At 34.3% G+C, this 20,745-nt stretch overlaps 1 protein-coding gene across 2 annotated transcripts in view; it reads left to right on the top strand.

Moving 5' to 3' along the window:
* The first annotated feature begins 6,980 nt into the window (after positions 1-6,980).
* LOC136032292 (uncharacterized) overlaps positions 6,981-20,745 on the top strand; it is a 46,814-nt gene continuing 33,049 nt past the window's right edge. For both annotated transcript variants that reach the window (XM_065712563.1, XM_065712564.1), the window contains exons 1-2: positions 6,981-7,026; positions 15,249-15,440. In XM_065712563.1, the coding sequence (XP_065568635.1) occupies positions 15,258-15,440 (183 nt within the window). In that variant the 5' untranslated portion in view covers positions 6,981-7,026; positions 15,249-15,257. The remainder of the gene's footprint in view (positions 7,027-15,248; positions 15,441-20,745) is intronic.

Genomic DNA, 20,745 nt, shown 5'->3' with positions numbered 1-20,745 from the left:
ATCGTATTGCTTTTAACACTAAAAATATGGTATTCTGTTCTAAACTCGAAATATTCATCAGAAATGTGTGAGATGATTGGGTGATTGAACCAGTCAGTTCATGTTTAATTATTAATTGATATTGCTAATAAAACTAAAAATATGATATTCTATTTTCAATTCGATATATTCATCAGAAAAGTGTGAGATGATTGGGTGATTGAAACAGTCAGTTCATGTTTAATTATGAATCGATAGTGCTTATAGAACTAAAAATATGATATTCTATTTAAAAATATTCACCAGAAAAATTTAAGATGATTGGGTGATTGAAACAGTCAGTTCATGTTTAGTTATGAATCGATATTGTTAATAACACTAAAAAGGTTTTGTCATTATCTGCCTTGCGGAGTTGACAGGGGAAATCTGAAAACCTTAAGGTCTGATTTTTGATCCGTATCGATTTGACTTGTATCACTCACATGAAGACTGGGTGACGTTAACTATGACTACAAATATAAATTGAACTTTCATCAGAACTTAGCCTTAATAAATGACAAATGAAGGGGCAAATTTGTGAATCTCCATTTCGTAACTTGCTCCTATTACAGTGCCGTCGAGTGGGGAAGACAAGGGGGTAAATTCCCTTGGCCCTGACATCATAAAGGCCCAAAGATAACTTAGATTCATGTGTCCTGGCAGAAAATGATTTCAGGGATGTCATTTATTACCTGGTTTCATCGGCCTTGTTTCCTCCTATATATGCTTTGGCGTATTGGTGCTATTGATTCTCCTTTCTATGGCTGTGTATTATTTTATCAGTTGATTTAATTTTATGTGTGCTTAATTCTAGTTTAAAATCATCATAATAAAGTTCACAAGTGCGAGGTTTGATTAAGTCTCTAATGTAATTAACCGTTGTATCTGAGACTTTTGTATAATTGCAAAGAAGAAAATTAAGTAAAATCAGTGATATTTTTTTTTTTTTTACAAAACGCAACCAAAGTTTGTTTGTATTTATTTTTGTTATTTTTTTATGACTCGGACAAAAATTTATGGAGGGGGGGGGTCTAACCAGGTACCCTCGCCTTCCCCTGGGTACCGCCCTGAAAATACCCGTCATTTATCAAAGCCATTCTATGAGCCCCACTCTATCAACAAGTCGAATTCCCTTTCCTATAATATATATATATATATATATATATATATATATATATATATATATATATATATATATATATATATATATATATATATATATATATATATATAGTTAAAGAATATAATTAACCCGATGACTTTTTATTCAGATTAATTTACTATAATTATAGTAATTCTCCTAGTTTATTGAGAAGTGACGATTTAAAGAGTTCAGTTGTGAATAATTGAGTGAATGAATTAGGTAAAATAACATGATTAATCTTAGTTTGAATATATACTGTGCAATTTATTTTTCTTCTTTGCAATATTTTGATGGTTCGCTTTAAATATTAAAATGTCTATTGGGATCTATCTCAGTTGGACAAACTTACAAGAGAAAAATAAGGTTTAAAAGAAGGGGTCTCTCCCACATAAGTAATTCTATTAAAAGTAAAAGTTGGTATGTATCATGCACAGTGTAGACCCATAAATCAAAACTACAAATTGTAATATGTTGTTATATTTTTCGGAAATATATCAAAATTCATTCCCTATAATTAACAAGCTTAGAGTAATCATTATAGTTTAAAATTCGGAGGTTGCATAGTAAGTGATATCCATTTGTGTGGTTTGAATAAGAATAAACACAAAAAAAGGAGAAAAGATTGGTGATGATACGAATGCCACCAATCGATGCAGATGGGCAAATTGTAAAATACAGAAGGACAAATTATAGACAAAAATGGAGCGGTTAATTAAAACCGGTTTTCAGGTTTTGATCCTTTAAAATGCAGGCAAAAATGCAAAAGGGCAATTTATAGGGCAATAATGGAGCGTTCTATTGAAACAGGTTTTTTTCAAGTTATGATTCTGTAAAATGTAGGTGAAATGACGAAAGGCGAATTATAGGGCAATAACGAGTTATTTAATTAAAACCTGTTTTTCAGGCTTTGATCCTTTACATGTTTTTATCAAGCATTTAGGATTTTTCTGTTTGTAAAACCAGAAACATTTTGGATATCAAAAAACAATTGCATAGTTTGTGAATTTTGGTCTTTTTTTGTGGGGGGGGGGGGAATCTAGGTTCAACTTTTTAGGCCTTTTACTATTTCTTATTTCAAGTTATATAGTAAAAAGGAATTGTATTAAAATATTAGATATCACCGTCCTGCAGTTGCGATACTGGCTTACCAAGTTGTCACCAGCAATTCAACCTAAGAATTTGAAAATGTTGAGACACTAATGGAGATTGGCTGACTGTTTCGCCCGTGTGGGCTACTACTGTGCCCACATGACTTTGCGTAAAGTATTTTTAGTCAAGCAGTAGGCTGATACATCACAGAAAAGCATGCATAGAGGAGTATAGCTCTAGTTGAGGAGGTGGGGGCTAGAGGGATTTTGAAAAATTATAAATAGAATGTAAGCAATATTAAAAATACTGGACGAAATTTAATATATAGAGATAATCAGGTGGACCAGGCCCAAAGCCGCCTCCCTCCTTGTGTTTGTGCCTTTATAAAATCATTGCCTGCATTTTTTTTAATATCTAATTTAATTTTTTTCTTCTTCTTCACTCTGTCAGTTACTTTCAATTTCTGGTAGCTAGTTACCTTTCTTATATCGTGTCACATTTTCTACATTTATTATTTGTTATTGTAATGTATATATGTTGATTTTTGTCTTACTACCAAAGATTTCCATTTGTATATGATGTTAACGAATATATTCGACTTTCTTATCTTGTGTGTTTTGTTTTGGCACTGTTTTATAGATAACTGAAATTAACAGTATTTCCGAGTTCAGTTTATCTCATGGAAATTTTAAAACGTAAAATTGAGAAAGATATGGCTAAATATAGAAAGATATGACTCTATGAGAAAGATATGGCTAAATGTCAAAGCGAATATCAAGCCATCTGGTTTCCTGGCCTGGTTCACAAAATCTTTAAGCAGCATCCTAGTTACGCGTAGATTCTTGTCAGTTGGTTCCAAGGCCATATCAAGGATTTTATTGCGGAAGTGGTGGAGGTGTTACAAAAAAACACATCAAAAATATGTTTATATGCATTTTTGTTACGTTTTTACGAGTTGGATAAGCATTTGGGGGGGGGGGGGGGGAATTCAATCCCCTAACCCCCTGGACACAACCTTGATTGGTACACCTAAGGGGGCAAGGTCACATCGAGGGAGGACGGGGGGTTCCAGATTTGAACTAGGTTTTCTTGTTCATGTGTGGTATGCTTCCCAATTGAGGCAGCAACGACCTCTACGGTCGTTAAAGCGTGGATTCTCGTTTTTATTTTCTTTGAATGGAAGATTATTATGGTTATGCTCGTCTAAAAAGATGCAGGTATTTTTGTCAATTCCGTCTTACGTTCGACTTGCATTAAAAATATAAGATGATACAATATAAGATGCTTCCAAAAGGCTGTCATAAGCTTTAATAGACCCCAGATTGCTTCTTATCTAAAGTAAACAAGAGCTAAGAGCTCATATGGCACTTGTGACGAGGCAAGAAGAGCTAAGAGCCAAGAGATCATATGGTATGAGCTCTAGCAAAATTCTATAAATCAATAGATTGATTTAAAAAGGAAAATAAGAGGCTTAATGCCGGTCAAGATTTAAAATAAGAGCTCTGAGGCACAAAGTCCTTCTAAATATCAAATTCATTAAGATCCGATCACCCACTCGTAAGTTATAAATACCTAATTTTTTCTAATTTTTCCTCTCCCTTTTGCCCCCTGATGGTCGAATCTGGGAAAACGACTTTATCAAGTCAAATTGTGAAGCTCCCTGACACGCCTACCAATTTTCATCGTTTTAGCACGTCCAGAAGCACCAAACTCGCCAAATCACTGAACCCCTCCCCTCAACTCCCCCCAAAAAAAGCGAATCCAGTATGGTTCAGTCAATCACGTATCAAGGACATTTGTTTATTCTATCCACCAAGCTTCATCCCGATTCCTACACTCCAAGTGTTTTTCCAAGATTTCCCCCTCCAACTCCCCCCAATGTCAAAAGATCTGGTCGGGATTTGAAATAAGAGCTCTGAGACATGAATTCCTTCTAAATATCAAATTTCATTACGATCCGATCACCTGTTCGTAAAATAAAAATACCCCAATTTTCACGTTTTCCCAAGAATTCCGGTTTCCCCCTCCAACTCCCCCGAATGTCACAGGATCTGATCGGTATTTAAAATTAGAGCTTTAAAGCGCAAGATCCTTCTAAATATCAAATTTGATTAAGATCTGGTCACCCTTCCGTAAGTTACAAATGCCTCAATTTTCAAAATTACCCCCCCCCCCCCCAACTCCACCAAAGAGAGCAGATCCGGTCCAGTTATGTCAGTCACGTATCTTAGACAGGTTTTGATTCTTCCTATCCAGTTTCATCCTGATCTCACCTCTTAAGTATTTTCTAAGATTTCTGGTTCCCCTCAACTGACCCCCCCCTCCAATTACGCTGGATCCGGTTGAGATTTAAAATAAGAGATCTGAGTTACGAGATCCTTCTAAATATGAAGTTTCATGAAGATCCGATCACTCCTTCGTAAGTTAAAAATACGTCATTTTTTCTTATTTTTCAGAATTACCCCCCCCCCCCCCACAATTGAGCGGATCCGTTCCAATTATGTAAATCACGTATGCAAGACTTCTGCTTATTTTTCCAACCATGTTTCATCCCAATCCCTCCAATCTAAGCGTTTTCCATCATTTTAGGTTTCCCCACCCCAAACTTCCCCCAATGTCACCAGATCCGGTCAGGATTTAAAATAAGAGCTTTGAGACACGATATCCTTGTAATATCAAATTTCATGGAGATCCAATCACCCGTTCGTAAGCTAAAAATACCTCCTTTTTTCTAATTTTTCAGAATTAACCCCCCTCCCCCAACTACCCCAAAGAGAGCGGATCCGTTCTGGTTATGTCAATCAAGTATCTAGGACTCGTGTTTTTTCCCCACCAAGTTTCATCCCGATCCCTCCACTCTAAGTGTTTTCCAAGTTTTAGGTTTCCCCCTCCCAACTCCCCGCCCCATCACCAGATCCGGTCGGGATTTAAAATAAGAGCTCTAAGACACGATATCCTTCTAAACATCAAATTTCATTGAGATCCAATCACCCGTTCGTAAGTTGAAAATACCTCATTTTTCTAATTTTTAAGACTTACTCCCCCCCCCCAAACTACCCCAAAGAGAACAAATCAGTCCTGATTATGTCAATCATGTATCCGGGACTTGCGCTTATTTTTCCCATCAAGTTTCATCCCGATCCCTCCACTCTAAGTGTTTTGCAAGATTTTAGGTTTCCCCCCTCCAACTCCCCCCAATGTCATCAGACCCGGTCGGGATTTAAAATTAGAGCTCTGAGACACAATATCATTCCAAACATCAAATTTCATTAAGATCCAATCACCCGCTCATAAGTTAAAAATACTTCATTTTTTCTATTTTTTTCCGAATTAACCCCCCCCCCCCAGATGGCCAAATCCGGAAAACGACTATTTCTAATTTAATCAGGTCCGGTCCCTGATACGCTTGCCAAATTTCATCGTCCTAGCTTACCTGGAAGTGCCTAAAGTAGCAAAACCGGGACTTTAGGTTTTCCCCCTCCAACTCCCCCCAGTGTCATCAGATCCTGTCGGGATTTAAAATAATAGCTCTGAGACACAATATCATTCCAAATATCAAATTTCATTAAGATCCAATCACACGCTCATAAGTTAAAAATACTTCATTTTTTCTATTTTTTGCGAATTAACCGGGCCCCCACTCCCCCTCAGATGGTCAAATCGGGAAAACGACTATTTCTAATTTAATCTAGTCCGGTCCCTGATACGCTTGCCAAATTTCATCGTCCTAGCTTACCTGGAAGTGCCTAAAGTAGCAAAACCGGGACCGACAGACAGACCGACAGAATTGGCGATTGCTATATGTCACTTGGTTAATACCAAGTGCCATAAAAACAACGTATAAACCCTTGGAACAAAAAAAGGAAATGTATCGTACATATTATTAGAATAAAAATAAAAAAAATGGTAAAATATAGCGTACTTTCTAAAATATAGCATAACTAGTAAATTATCCCCATTTTCTAGGGCTATAATAAGAGAAAGGTTGAGATGGCTAGGACATGTTCTGCCTATTAATTTCGACATTTTGCCAAAGATCGTCCTTCTGGGCCAACCATCTAGGACCAAACGAAAAGCAGGTTGTTCCCGAATGGGGTGGGAGGATAGTCTTTTGGAAATAAATATTATCACATCTTATATCTTCAATATAAATTGAACGTAAAACATTAGTAAATGTCCTTAACAAATTATGCTGACGGCATTTTACTACTGATATTACCGCAAACTACTTGCTGCAGCACCAAGGAACCTGAACACAGCTACCTACGCACCTCCTCCATCCTAATCTATTCAAAGCCCATGCAACCGCTCTGCCTAAGTGATTTAAAAAAAATATGGTTGAAATATTTTTTGTAATGATTAAAAATGTGAATAAAAATAGAAGAAAATACAATAATCGGATTAATAGAAACATGCTTCGTATTATGAATTAAGAACATCATTGTAATAATGTTTTCTTTTTTGTTATATATCCTAAGGCTATACCTAGGACCTCCAGAGGTAGTGTGTATATAGATAAAAGTAATCATCATATTTATAAAGCGTATAAAATATTGAACATAACTGTTCTACACTTATTAGCATGTTCCCTTTAGAAGTGGTCAACCACTTCTAGAACTGGTACTGGTCTCAATACTTGTCTATGGCTAGAAAGATCATAATCAGCGCTATCTATTTTGGCAAAATAGCAGAAATTCTGATAATAATATCGCCGTTGAACCATATTAGCGGGAAATTTGAAAGCGTGTGTGCATGAAGCTGTCTAAACTTACAAAGTAAAAAGAAAATTGCATTTACTAGTTATTTCTGTTTCAATTTTAGTTTTGAAGGATAAAATATATTTTTAATAAAAGGGTTCACCCAATGGTACCTTAAATCCTATCTGGAGGGTAAATATTTCCTTCTTGAACAATCTCTGGAATGATTCTAGCCCTGGAAAGCAGATGATTTAGACAAAGTAAACTGTAAAATTTTAGATGAGGGGCGTTTTGTTCTAACTTGGAAAGCTGTTGATGAACATGAATGAAGCTCTTAGGAATGAAAGCAGGTCTAGGCTAATTTAGTGGGTTAATATATAGCAAACAGTAGGCTATTAGCCTACTGGCTTCTGTATAAAGTAAATATACCACTCGATGCATTTTTTATGCTCTTTACAAATATAAAAATCGTTTCTACCAGAAATTCAGATTTAAGCACTTTTTGACTTCTTAAATTTTAAATAAAAGGATGCATTTTTGGTTGAAAATATGAAAGTCAGCTATTACAAATGCCAGTTATACTGTTTGTTATAAATTTAACTATATTAAATACAGCAATGGTTAGTTTATGTATTTAATATATGCTATGCTTTACCCCCACCCCCCTGATGTGCAAATATATAGCCCAAATTTGTTTCTTAACTGTTACAGATTTGTGATTTCAAATATTCTATTATTTTGTAAAAAACAACTGAAAATGCATGCTTTAATTGAAATTTTGGTGACAAGGAAGAAGAAAACACCATTACATTAATAAAATTTATTTATCCAATTTATTTGTGGAAAATCAGTGCTTGTGGATAATATAACATTAAAAAAATAGATTTATAATGAAATGGCAAGTTTGAGTCTAATGTTATAAAGTTTGAGACCAATGTTTTAAGCCTTTTTTATACCCCATATTTGGGTCATTTTCAAGAGGTCAGAAAGTGCTTAAATCTAAATTTCCTGTAGAAGCAATTATTATATTTGTAAAGAGCATAAAAAAGGCATCAAGTGGTATATTCACTTTATACAAAAGCCAGTAATACTGTTGCTATAAATTTACTGTTTAGTGTCCTCATCAGAAAGAAACACTATGCTATTAAATTTTTAAAAAACTTTAGAATAGGTAAAGTTCTGGTTGAGGAACTTCTTGCTATCTTGGAAAGTTGTAGAGTTAGATGAATACAACTTAATTATTTTTACTTAACTCTCCTGCTGACTTCCCACCAGTATTGAGCAAGCAGACAGCCCCCTTCTCCAGTAAACCCAGTCTTGAGCTGCCATGGGCATCTTTGGGTCTCATTCTTGCCTTGATTAGGAAACAATGTAGATTATCAGACCATCTTGTTTTTGGGTTACCACATTGGTCATTTCTATCCAGCAAACACAGGGTTGAAATGATATAGGCTATCCTACAATGCAACATGGGTTTTTTTCTGACATTTGAAGGAGGTGGTTGTACCACCTCACTGTATCTTGCACAACTTGCATGAAGAATGGAATCTGCATTGACAAGACAGTAGGTTAATGTTTCTGATAAAGTTGTACCAACAAAGCTCCTCTATCTTATGGAATTGTTTGCTTCAGATTACATCCAGCTTTCTCTTATGCATTAAATATCAGCGTCTTTGTAAGATAAGTGACAAGAAGGTTGCACCAAATGTTATTAAGTCTCCCCAAGGTGGAAGTTACCTTAGTGATTCTTGCATTGACTTTGCTCTTGACTGATCCATCAGTTGAAGTACATTAAATTCTTCAAAACTGCTACTTGATTTTGGTATGCTTTGACTATAAGAGGGGGTTGTTGAGATGATTATGTTAATTTACACTTTGGAGCAAATTCAGATCCATCTTGATCTGTGAATTGCTCCATACTTAGTGGTGTAGATAATAAAACATCAAATGCATTCCACTGGTACTTCCAGGGAACACTATTCTATTTGACATCTAATAACTTCTTGAAAGCTTCATCATTGGGTGCTGAAACTGTTGTATCTGATAGACTATTCCAGTGGTTTACAACATGGCACAAGAAAAAAAACAACTATGTATTGATAAAAATAATTTTTGTTTTGCTCTAGCTAATGTTGAGCCCAACCTTGCTAGCTTCTTCTCTCATAAGTATCAGTGCAAAAACAGGCTAAGAAATTTGAGGAGGCAATTACAGCTGATGCAAAGTAGAATTCAAAGGGGTTCAGAAACAGGCTAAGAAATTTGATGAGGCAATTGTAGCTTATGCAAAGTAGAATTCAAAGGGGTTCTGGCACCATGTCTCAGCAGCTAATCCATCTAAACATGATATTCCAGACTTCATGGAAGAGGATAACACAAAAACTCCAGAGGCTGAAGAAAAAACAGATTTGATATACTCTAGCTTTGGTAGAGATCTCTCCACTCAGCCCATTGTAAACACTCCACCCACTTTACCAGAGCAACCAATTTGATAACTAATGTACATGACAACTGTAAGTACAGGGAATGTTCTGAAAAGGCTTAAAAGACTGGATGTAAATAAAGCTGCTGGGCCAGATAACATACAACCCAGACTATTAAAAGAAACAGCTGAACAAATTTGTGAGCCAGTAGCAGCAATGTTTGGGATGTCACTCACTTCCCAAGTGGCTGGAAGCAGGCCAACATCAAGCCCATCTTCAAAAAAGGGAGAATGGACCAAGTCAGTAATTATCACCCTATAAGTCTCACTTCTGTATGCATGGTCCTTGAGAGCATCATAAATGATGCACTGGTCTCTTGCCTTGAAAGAAATCAGTCACTTTCAAAAAGTCAGCATGGTTCCTGTAAAGGTCACTCAATTGACACAAACCTCATTGAATCAAATGACTTTGTGACCAGACTCTTGGATAATGGCCTTCTGGTGGATGTCATTTTGCTTGATCAAACCAAACCCTTTGTTAAAGTACAGCATCAACCTCTTCTCCTGAAAATAGAAACATACAGGGTGCATGAGGATATAGTTGCCTGGATTGAAGCCTTTCTTACTGGAAGAACTCAGAGTATAGTAGTTTATGATGCCACCACTAAAACTGTTTTTCTGATGAAATTCCTTCATTAGTGGAGTCACATAGGGCACAATCCTGGGACCCATGTTGTTCAGCTTATATATTAAAGACTATACAACTAACCTGAAAAACCCACTGACACTATATGCTGACAATTACAAGCCCCTAAGACAGGCCCAAATTAACCCCAATCACTCAGCAGTGCTAGAAGTTTTAGATCAACTCTCTAGATGGTCCTCTGAGTGGGTATTGCAGTTCAATGTGTCAAAATGCAGAGTCCTGCATCTTGGACACAACAACCCTAGACAACCTTACCATATTAGAGATGACCTACTTGAAGCTATAAGTGAGGAGAGGAACTTTGGCATTATTGTCGATGATGAACTCAAAGTTCCACAGCCATGCACAAGCTCAAGCTGCTAAAGCAAACTGAACCCTATGGCTCATAAAACAATTTACCAATTACTAAACAATTACCACAATTAAACAATTTACCACTAGGAAGCTGTACAAAGCTATTGTATCTGAACACCTGGAATTTGGAATGACCCTAGCATCTCCCCCCTATTATTAAATGGACATTAAAGCACTTGAGAGTGTCCAAAGGCAAGCAACAAAGCCTATAACAGCTTTGCAAGACAAGCTGTATGAGGAACACCTTGTGTCTCTTAAACTCCCTACCCTAGTCTACCAAAGAAAGAGAGGAGACGCAATTGCTACTTGCATTCTGCTAGAAAAGGACCTCTCAAGTCAAGTTTTCTCCTCATCCCTCACAAGTACAACAAGAGGTAACGCAAAGAAGCTGTAAGTCCCCTGTTCCCATCAATGTGAGCATCAACAATTCTTCTCTGTATGTGCTGTTCCTCACTAGAGCCACCATCCAGTCCCAAACCATAGATGCATTCAAGAAAGGAGTTAATAAGGACTGGGCCAATGCAGAGTGTAGTCTAACCTGGGATGCCAAATCATAGTCATGTCACACTACCAGCAAGATGTTCCACAGGAGGCTCATCACCACCTTATCTTGCTGGACATGCAATTTAAGTTAAATTTGAAAGATTTTACATTACTAACCTACAAATAAGGTGAATATATCACACAATGTCCTTTTTCATACTCTTTCCATATGTAATTGTTGTTTTACCTAGAGATTCAACTTTAGCCCCTTTATGGAACCTTGAAGATGATACCCTTTTCTCTTATTTTTATTACATAAAAGGGTTGAAAACTTAATATTTGATTATAGTTTTATTTTGCTAAAATTATGCAATCCACAGGCATCAATTAATTATGATCTGATTGAATAAACAATTTGTAAATCCTTAAAAAATTGCTGTATTTACTTTAAGCTGTTAGTATCAGTCTTGTTTTAACCAGTTTGTCCATAAACTGAATTGACTATGACATAATCAAGAACCAGAAAACCTCTGGGAAGTTTTACAGATCTTTAAAACCTAATAAATTGAGATTAAGCAAAGGCATGAGACTCAAAATACTTTTCTTATGCTTTATATGAGCAAAAAGACTTATCATACATGTAATCTTCAAAGTCCTAGAAAGAGAAAAGGGTAGACATAGGAGCTTGGCAGTACCTTCCCTGGGTACATATTTGGCCATGGATTCCTTCATGAAATATTTATCCACCTAACTTGACTACTTTCCAAGATAGCAAGAAGTCCCTAAACTAGAATTTTACCAGAATTGGCCTACATTTTCAAAAACTTATGCTAACAAAAAAGTAATAGCTTTTCATTTCATTTCCTTATTCTCTGAAGATTGCATGTTGACAAGTCTATACCTGTCCTAATTTTGACAAAAAACATTCTACCTTAATTTTTGGTTTGCTGTATCTTGGTATATTTGGATATTTTTCCATTTGTTGCCTAGGGACAAGTTACTTAATGCTTTTTTATGCTCTTTCCAAACATAATAGTTTTTTCACTTGCAAATCCAATTTAAGACCTTGAATATACCCTAATGCGACACCTAATTCTATATTTTTGCACTAAAAACGGGTTATGTATGTGGTTAAAAACATATAATTTGTTTTATCATTTTCAGGTCATATATTTGACAGGCATTGATGTTTTATAAGCAAATCTAATAAACTAAACCATTGATAAGTCATTTAGAACTGCCCTTTAAATTCTTTTCTTCACAATAAAGGGTGTGTTTTCTGAGAAGTAAACATTCCTAATTAAAATAAAATTACTAGAAAACTGAAAAAGTGAGTAAAGAATTACAAATTGCTGATTTGTCTAGTTAGGTTATGTTCCATTCTATCCATTTACAATGTTACAGCAAAGTTTATGACTAAGAAAATGTTCCCTTTATTAAAAACAGTAATTAAAAGATTTGATATATTGCTAAGTATATGTGAATGCAATAAATCAATGGCAGTTGAATATATGACTTGGAAATAATTGGTTTGTAATCCAATAGTGCCTTCTCAACCTCTTATCTTAGCCTGTTTAATGTTCAATTTATGGCCATGGACCCATTCCTAGAACTTTCTGTCACATAGCAAAACAGCTTCCAAAGATAACAATAAAGTGGCTCTTATACACTTTTACAACGAAAATATATTTTTGAGTCAAAATAGCAAAGCTTCTATAAATTTTTGCATATTTTTATTTGAAGACAATTGTTTAGCCCTTAGGGTCTAGAAAATCACCCAACCATGTTCAGAGGTGTAAAATGGCTGATTATATATCTTCATGTACTATGTGTGTGATTTTTCAAGCCAACTGATCTTATTTTGTGAGGCAACAATTTTTTTTTTCGTGTATAGGGTAATAGTGTGTGGCTTTGATAGAACTTATTGTTTTTTTTTTTTTTTCAAAAGCAAAATAAATTTTTTCACTACATGTAGTTTTTGTGTAAGAATCCTTTTAAGTTTTATTTCCTGACATTATTGCTTTTCTTCTGAAGAATTAATTGTGCAGTGTCTATTAGTATTTTGATGTTTTATTATTTCTTCTGTACAACTTTTACCTTGACTTCAAATTTCAAATCATAATTTTTCAATAAGCTATTGTGTTTGTATATTAATTTTATATGTTCATGTGTATTGGGAAATATTTAGTTATGAATGCTCTTGTATTTGAATGCCTTTGATTACTTTTTTAGAGCAACTTTCTATTCAGAATTTGAATACTGCAGTCAGAATGTCCCCATCACTGACAGTTGCATTATTGGTTTGAAATATGCTGACCCTCGAATAGCAGATACTTTAAATACATTTGTATGGGAATGCCTTTCATTACTTTTTCAATGTAACTTTCTAGTCAGAATTTTCAAAAGCTCTAATCAGAATTTTTCATCACTGATAGTCGTGGCGCCTTGCAAATTTATTAACTTTTGTAGTTTAACATTCTATCCAAAGTTTTGGAAACTTTGGATAGAATTCTCTCATCACTGATGGTTTCAGCACTTAGTGGACATTAAGACACACTGGTCCTAGAATAACAGTTACATCAAGTCTAATTGTCTGTGAATACCTTTCATAATTTTTTTTTTGTGCAATTTTCTATTCAGAAAATTCCTATCACTGATAATTGCAGTACTTTGCATTACAATTACTTCAAACACAGTTTTCTGTGAATGCCTTTCATTATTTTTCTAGTGCAACTTTCTATTCAGGATTTGAAAACCGTCAGAACTTTCCCAATAGTTGCAGCACCTTTAGGATTTCAAAATGTACTGAACCCTGAACAACAGTGACTTCAGCTGCAATTGTCTGTGGATGCCATTCTTTTTTTTTAGTCCAATTTTCTATTCAGAACTTGAAAACTGCCAGAACTCTCCCATGACTGATAGTTGCAACACCTTTTTTTCTTTGAAACATACTGACCTTGTTTTCTTGTTTTCTTTGAAACATACTGACCCTTGAAAAACACATGGTTAAAATTCAATCGACCCCAGAAAAATAGTTACATCAGATGCATTTCCATATATGGATATTATTTCAGTAAAACTATAGTCTTTTGAATTGAACATAATTTAACTTATTAAAATTTAGATTTGAATCTAAGGTTTATCTTGCTTTGAACTAACTGGGATTTTTCTGAAAGTAGGTATATTATTTTCAACTATGTATTGATTGTAAAATAGTCAGAGAAAGAGATAGGCTAGTATACAATGCACAATATAGTTATAAAAAATGTAGACAATGCCTATAGTTTGTTTTAGAAAAATTAGCTGTGATTATTTTTTGTAAAATGTGAAAAAGGTAAAATTAAATACAGTACAGCATTGTCATCAATTGAAGGGGGAATCAGCAAATTTGTATGTTAAATGTCAGGGGAAGGGTTTATTTTTTTATTTGAGTACCAAAAAAAAAAAAAATATATCCAATGAAGACAAAAGCCAAAAAAGGTGTTTCTCAAAATATAGGGAGGATGAGCAATATACATCCAGAATATAATATTTATCATCAAGTTTTTGTCTTAATTTTTTGAGTTTACTGGGTAATGGTATTGGTTGTATTTATCAGGGATTGAGGCACTCTTTATCAGTTCCCACTTCTCATTCTTTTTAATTTGTACATTATATATATTATATTCAAAGCAGGGCTTTGATGGAGTCAAGCATATGATTCCATTTATAAATTTCAATATATAACCCAGGATTAAAAGAAACATTAGCAAAAATCAGAATTTTACAAGGATCTTGCATGCATAGAAAGGATAGGAGAATTCCGCCAAGATGAGTCCAAATGATCTCCTTGTAAAATAGAGATAATCCACATCAGTATCACTGCCATGGATGAGTAATAAGATTGTTGATCATGTAGAAAAAAATAACATTATTTTTGTTGTTTTATGCAAAAAGAAATGAATATCCAAGAATTGATGACTGATGAGTGGCAGTATTGCTGCCAATAATGAATAATATGATAATAATGAATAATATATGAATAATATGATAATAATGAATAATAATATGAATGTTGAACGTGTTAAAAGAAAGTAAAAGAAAAAAAATATAATTTAAATTGTTTTGGACAAGAAAAAATTGAATGGCTGAGTATTCTTGACTGACGAGTGGCAGTATCACTAAAAAGATTGTTGAATCTGTAAAAAAAAAACGTAAAAAAGTGAATAGCCAAGCATTCATAACTGCTGAGTATTCAATGCCTGCCAAGTGACAATATTACTGCTACTGATGAATAATAAGATTGTTGAGCATGTAAAAAGAACATAAAAGAAAAGAGTATTGTTTACATTGTTTTAGGCAAAAAAAATGAATAGCCAAGTATCACTGCCACTGATGAGTAATAAGGTTGTTGAACATGTGGTGGGGTCAGTCTTGGAAGATGAAAGAGGTCATCAAAACTTGTCATTGCCCATTAATGCAACCAATGGCAGATGTCCATCGTGGAGTAAATTTGAGAATGTTTCACAGGATAGCTGTTGGGGATATGAGGTATATTTCTCTTCTTTTTTTCATTTAGCCCAAATTTGTCTGTAAAGTATATTATTTTTATCTCACTTTGGTATATTTCATTAGAATTGAGCGTCAGAGAAACATACTTCTAGAGGAACCTATTTCGTCAGAGAACCCTACTGTAGAGGTTTCAAGCTCTTATCTGTTTTTTTTTTTCCCCAGGGACGATCATCTACGTTATCTGTATATTCACATCTTTTATTGTTATCTAAAATTGTTTTACTTTATTTCTTCTCGTTTTTGGTTTAACATTGCTTCTAACTTTCCGTTACAAATTTGATACTTGCATGATGGACGCCCCACCTACCGAAATTATTAATAAAATAGAGGGCGTAGTTATAAATAAAAATAATTGATAAATTATTAATTAATTTATAAATTAAACATAAATAAAACATAATGGAAATTAATAAATAAGCTTCACCGATCCACACGCTTTATCAGTACATTGTAATAGTTTTTTTTTTAGTACTTGTATTTTTCATTTAATGTGCTATTGAATGCAGTGTAATTAAAGTAGAATAAGAAACGAAATCAAAATGAAATTGGAATTATCACTATTGGGATGGCAGCCTCTGAAATTCTACTTTTGAAATTTTTATATTTTATATAGTATTTTACTTTATAGTATTTTATATAATTTTATATAGGTTCGATTATATACAACATTAGTTTGAAGTCCTTCAAGCACTTTGTATAAGTATTTAAAGACCATTTGATTAGTATGGATCTTAAATTAAAATTCAACTGTTGTGCATTATTGCATATGACAAACAAGAACAAAATAATTAAATAACTAAGAAGATTAGGGTAATATTAGCCAGGGAATAGAAAAGAAGCAGAAAAAGACAACAGCAGATATTTCGACAAGCCTCAAGAAAGAAGATTCAATACTCAAGAAAGAAGATGAAAAACTAAAGTTTTGAAGTAAACTCAAATAGAGATGAAGAAACACTGAATCAAATCGTCACTTTTCAGTACTAAAGCTTTTCCTGCTTTTGTCCTTTTTGCTTCTTTTCTGTCCACTGGCTCATATTAACCTCATTTTCTCTGTTATTTAATTATATTATTTTTCTCCTTGTTTGTAATATATCATGTATAGCTAGTGTGTTCTTAGAATCTATTTATGTGTCATATTGCTCTCTAAGGATAATTAATAGTGTGGAACTGTCCCACGTGGCTTCTAAATTTTGCATAATGGCTGAGATAAAGATTCCTTCTGAAAATTATCAGTACAAGACAGCATACTATAAAGGAATATAGCTGAATAATGATGAACATTTCCTAAAGGCAGAACACAATTTGTTGAATTGAACCCTCTCCTCATTATTAGTTTTTCAAGGGCGAAAACAGGTTTTTATTTAAAATAAATAAAATTTATGTCTAAAAATAACATAACGCGAATTTGACAACTGTAAAGCCATTGGAAGCTATAACTGTTTTTTTGGCTTAAATAAAATTTGGGTGGATTTTGAAAACAGTAATCCACTTGATTGTACGAGATGATCTGTGTATCGAAATTCTTTTCTTCATTACTTGTCTTAACTAGTTTTGGCTATAGAATCGTACACAGTCTTGCTTACTTTTCATGCAATGAAGTGTCTAAAATATAACAAACAACAAGATCAAGGTTTCTAAAGAAAAAAAAGAAAACGGAACTTCTTTTTTGATATCAGGATTCCCCTTATATTTTCCCTTTATATTTTTCCCCTCGAAGAAGACTGGAGCTACCTGAAAAAGTAAAAAGCATGGTTTTCTGACAATTACTGGTTTAGGGTGTGTGATCTACTGTATAATTAAAAAAAAAATTGATTTTTTTTACAAAGATGGTACAACGATTTTTTTACAGTAATCTATAGATTTCTAACCAAAACCTTCCTATTTTCTTTATATGGACAAGTATAATGTTCAAACGAAATTCCAATAAGTAAAAAATTCATGACGTGTTCCCACCCCTCCAACACCCCAAAACACATTTTGAAAAAACATTTTTTTTGGCATTTTCATTGAAAAATACTTTGTTGGTGTTTTCGTTGAAAAGAAATTAAAAAACAGCAAAACGATCTGTCCTAGATTTTAGAAAATATAGTTTGATCCCTCCTTACATTTTTCTGAATTGGTGCCACTGGTTCATTTTATAGTTGGCACAGTCTCTACTGGTACAGTTTTGGCTATTGTGGCCAATCCCTCTACTCTGAATTTTAGCACTTTTATGCAATTTACCTTTTTTTTTGGTTTTCTCAATTTATGTCTTGAATGAATTGATTTACTGCTCTCGTAATTAAAATCATAACCAAGTTCCTTTCAGCCGTCAGTAAAATATGATTTGAGTCCTTTGACTGTGTGTTTGTATTATTCTTTAATGTCAGTATGCGATGTACTAATTCTAGGATAATTGAACTAATTGCTTCATTGCCATTTGGTTCATCGTCAACATTAGAAGACCAGATTTGAAGTCACTTTTAACCTATAATTAAGACTTGATTAACCCTATTTCTAAAACAAAATTTGCATTTTTTGCTGTAGAAAAGTCAACTTCATTGTGAACTTTGGAAAATAAGTCTTGAAGTCACTTTTAACCTTTAGATATGACTTGTTTTACTTTTTTTTCTAAAACAAAATTTACCTTTTTTATACAAAAAGCAGGAAAAGCTTGGACCTGTACTTTACCTATAGAGCTGGGATTTTCCCCAGCTAGAATTGAACTGATATTACCAAGAGATTAAACCTCCTGACCTTGGATTATATCCATAAAAAGTATTACTGCACTTTGGTTGGTCAGAGATGCAGTGTTTTTGCTTTTCAAAAGGGCCCCAGCCTTGGACTTATATTTTACCTAGAAAGCTGAGATTTTCCCAGCTAGGATTGAACTGAGACTACCAAGGGATTAAACCCCCTGCCCTTATACCCATGGAAAATACTACTACACCTTTGCTAGTCAGAAATACAGTGTTTTTGCTTTTCAAAAGGAACCCCGGAGTTTTATTTTACCTATAGGGCTGGATTTTCCAGCCTAGGATTGAACTGATATTACCAGGAGATTTAACCCCCTGGCCTTGGATTATACTGACAGAAAATATTACTGCACTTTAGTTGGTCAGAGATGATGGGTTTTTGCTATTCCAAAGGACCCTAGGCTCGGACTTGTATTTTACCTAAAGAGCTGGAAATTTTCCCAGATAGGATGGAACTGGGATAATATAGGGATTAAACCCCCTAGCCTGGGATTACACCCATAGAAAATACTACTGTACCTTGGATAGTCATAAATGTAATGTTTTGCTATTCAAAATGACGCTAGACTTGGACTTGTATTTTACATATAGAGTTGGGATTTTTCCCAGATAGGATAGAACTGGGGTAACCTAGGGATTAAACACCCTAGCCTGTGATTTAACCTATAGAAAATACTACTGCACGTTGACTAGTCGGAGATAGAATGTTTTGCTTGGCGAATGGACCATAGACTCGGACTTGTATTTTACCTATAGAGCTGGTATTTTTCCCAGATAGGATAGAACTAGGATAACGTAGGAGTTAAGCCCTGTAGCCGAACAATTCAATAATGTGGTCATTTCTTGTCAATATCGATCGGAAATTAACTAGGAATCAGTCTTTAAAGTCTCAAATTCCTTAAATTCTTATTTATGAGAAAGGTTTTTTCATTTTGCCTTTTTTATATTCATTTTGGTCTCCTCTAAAATTAGGAAAAATGGACTAGGAACCTTTTTCAAAACGCCACAGGTATATATTATCACTAAATTAGCTGAATTTAAAGGTGTGGTGTTGGTACTGAAGCTCTTTTAGAGATAAATATATAGTGTTTTGATCTTCATGTCAACGTTTTCATAAATGTAAGCTATAAAAATATTATTTACAGTAATAATATTAGTTAGCTATGTTTTTATGATTTGCACATTTATTGTTATTTCTTGTATAGGTTTTTCCGCTGACTTCTTATGTGTTGTCAGATCTAACGCCTGTGCCAATCATGTATAATAATAGCAAATTCGCGTGATAAGTTAAAAAACTATATAGAGTTTTAAGAATTAGATTTTGTCTATAGATAAATATCTTGTATATATCTCTGTTAGCTCTGTTAAATTACCTGAACATAAGGTTTATATATTCTTTTTCAACAAAGAAAGAAAAGAAAAAAGGATATTTAACAAAACTATCCTGTAAAAGAAAAATAAAAACGTGGTAATAACCCTATTCAGTCCCTGAAAAAACAGTAAGTATTCGAAACTAAAAGGTAATGGCTGCCAAAAGAATAGGTTTTCAATGGGGATAAAATGAATTTGACCCCGCACCTTATGACTATGCTTAGTATTGCAATTAAAGAAATGGAAAAAATTCCGTTTCAAGATTTCACTGTTTGACAGAGAGAAAAAAGTATAAAATTCTTCTTTTTATCGTTAATCCCCATTCAGACGTGTGCTTGATTAGACTTCAATTTCTAGCCCTCATCACTTTGAACCAATCAAGGCTTGTTAGAAAAACGGAACCAAATTGTGATTGATCGAAAATTGTTATGCCTAGGTATGTCTCGCTAAGCACGCATGTGAATTAAACTGCAGCAAATCCAGTGCTGTTAGAGAAGACCCAGTGGATTAAAGAGATAAACAAACCCAATCGCAATACTGTGTCGCTTGCCTTTCCTTAGGCTTTAGTTCCTCTAGAGTCATTGCTGGCGCAAGGGGCGTCGATGAAATTTGTCCATCCATCCCAAAGCGGTGCAGCAGTGATGATGCCTTTTTAATCCAGTACTGACGAGGTCTTAACTATCCTTAGATTTCGGTCATAGTTTTACTGCAAGGTGATTTTGAACGCCCTAGCCTATGGCCATCTGATATCTAATCGTAGGCTTTCTGAAGAAGGCTGTGAATACGGAGAACGTGTCCCGAATAAGCCCTCCTCTTCTATTTTAAAACAGCTGTAATAATAGGCTGGCCAGTTGCACTGCGAATTTGATAATTGATGGCCCTTTGTTGCTAGCTTATATTTACAATTCTTCTTAGAAACACATTTTAGAATGTGAGGATCCTCTTTTTGAGCTGGTTCCTTTTGAGGGGTTATGTTCCGTTAGTTGCCTCTGATGACAGGACAGCACAGGTTTATCGTATGCGTGGAATGGAGGTGATGGCCCAATCTCAGATCACAAAGTTTTTCTGTCAGAGATCCAATTAAGGCTGGAAGATTAAGAAATCTAGAAATGGTGGAGCGACCTTAGCCAGTCGGAAAGCTTAAGTTATTGCTATAAGGTGAAAGAAAAATATGGTGA

The sequence above is a fragment of the Artemia franciscana genome, chromosome 10 (assembly GCF_032884065.1).
Source record: "Artemia franciscana chromosome 10, ASM3288406v1, whole genome shotgun sequence".
In the NCBI taxonomy this organism is placed as follows: Eukaryota; Metazoa; Arthropoda; class Branchiopoda; order Anostraca; family Artemiidae; genus Artemia; species Artemia franciscana.
The sequence above is the reverse complement of the archived record's forward strand: the minus strand, read 5'-3'. Positions and strand labels throughout refer to the sequence as shown.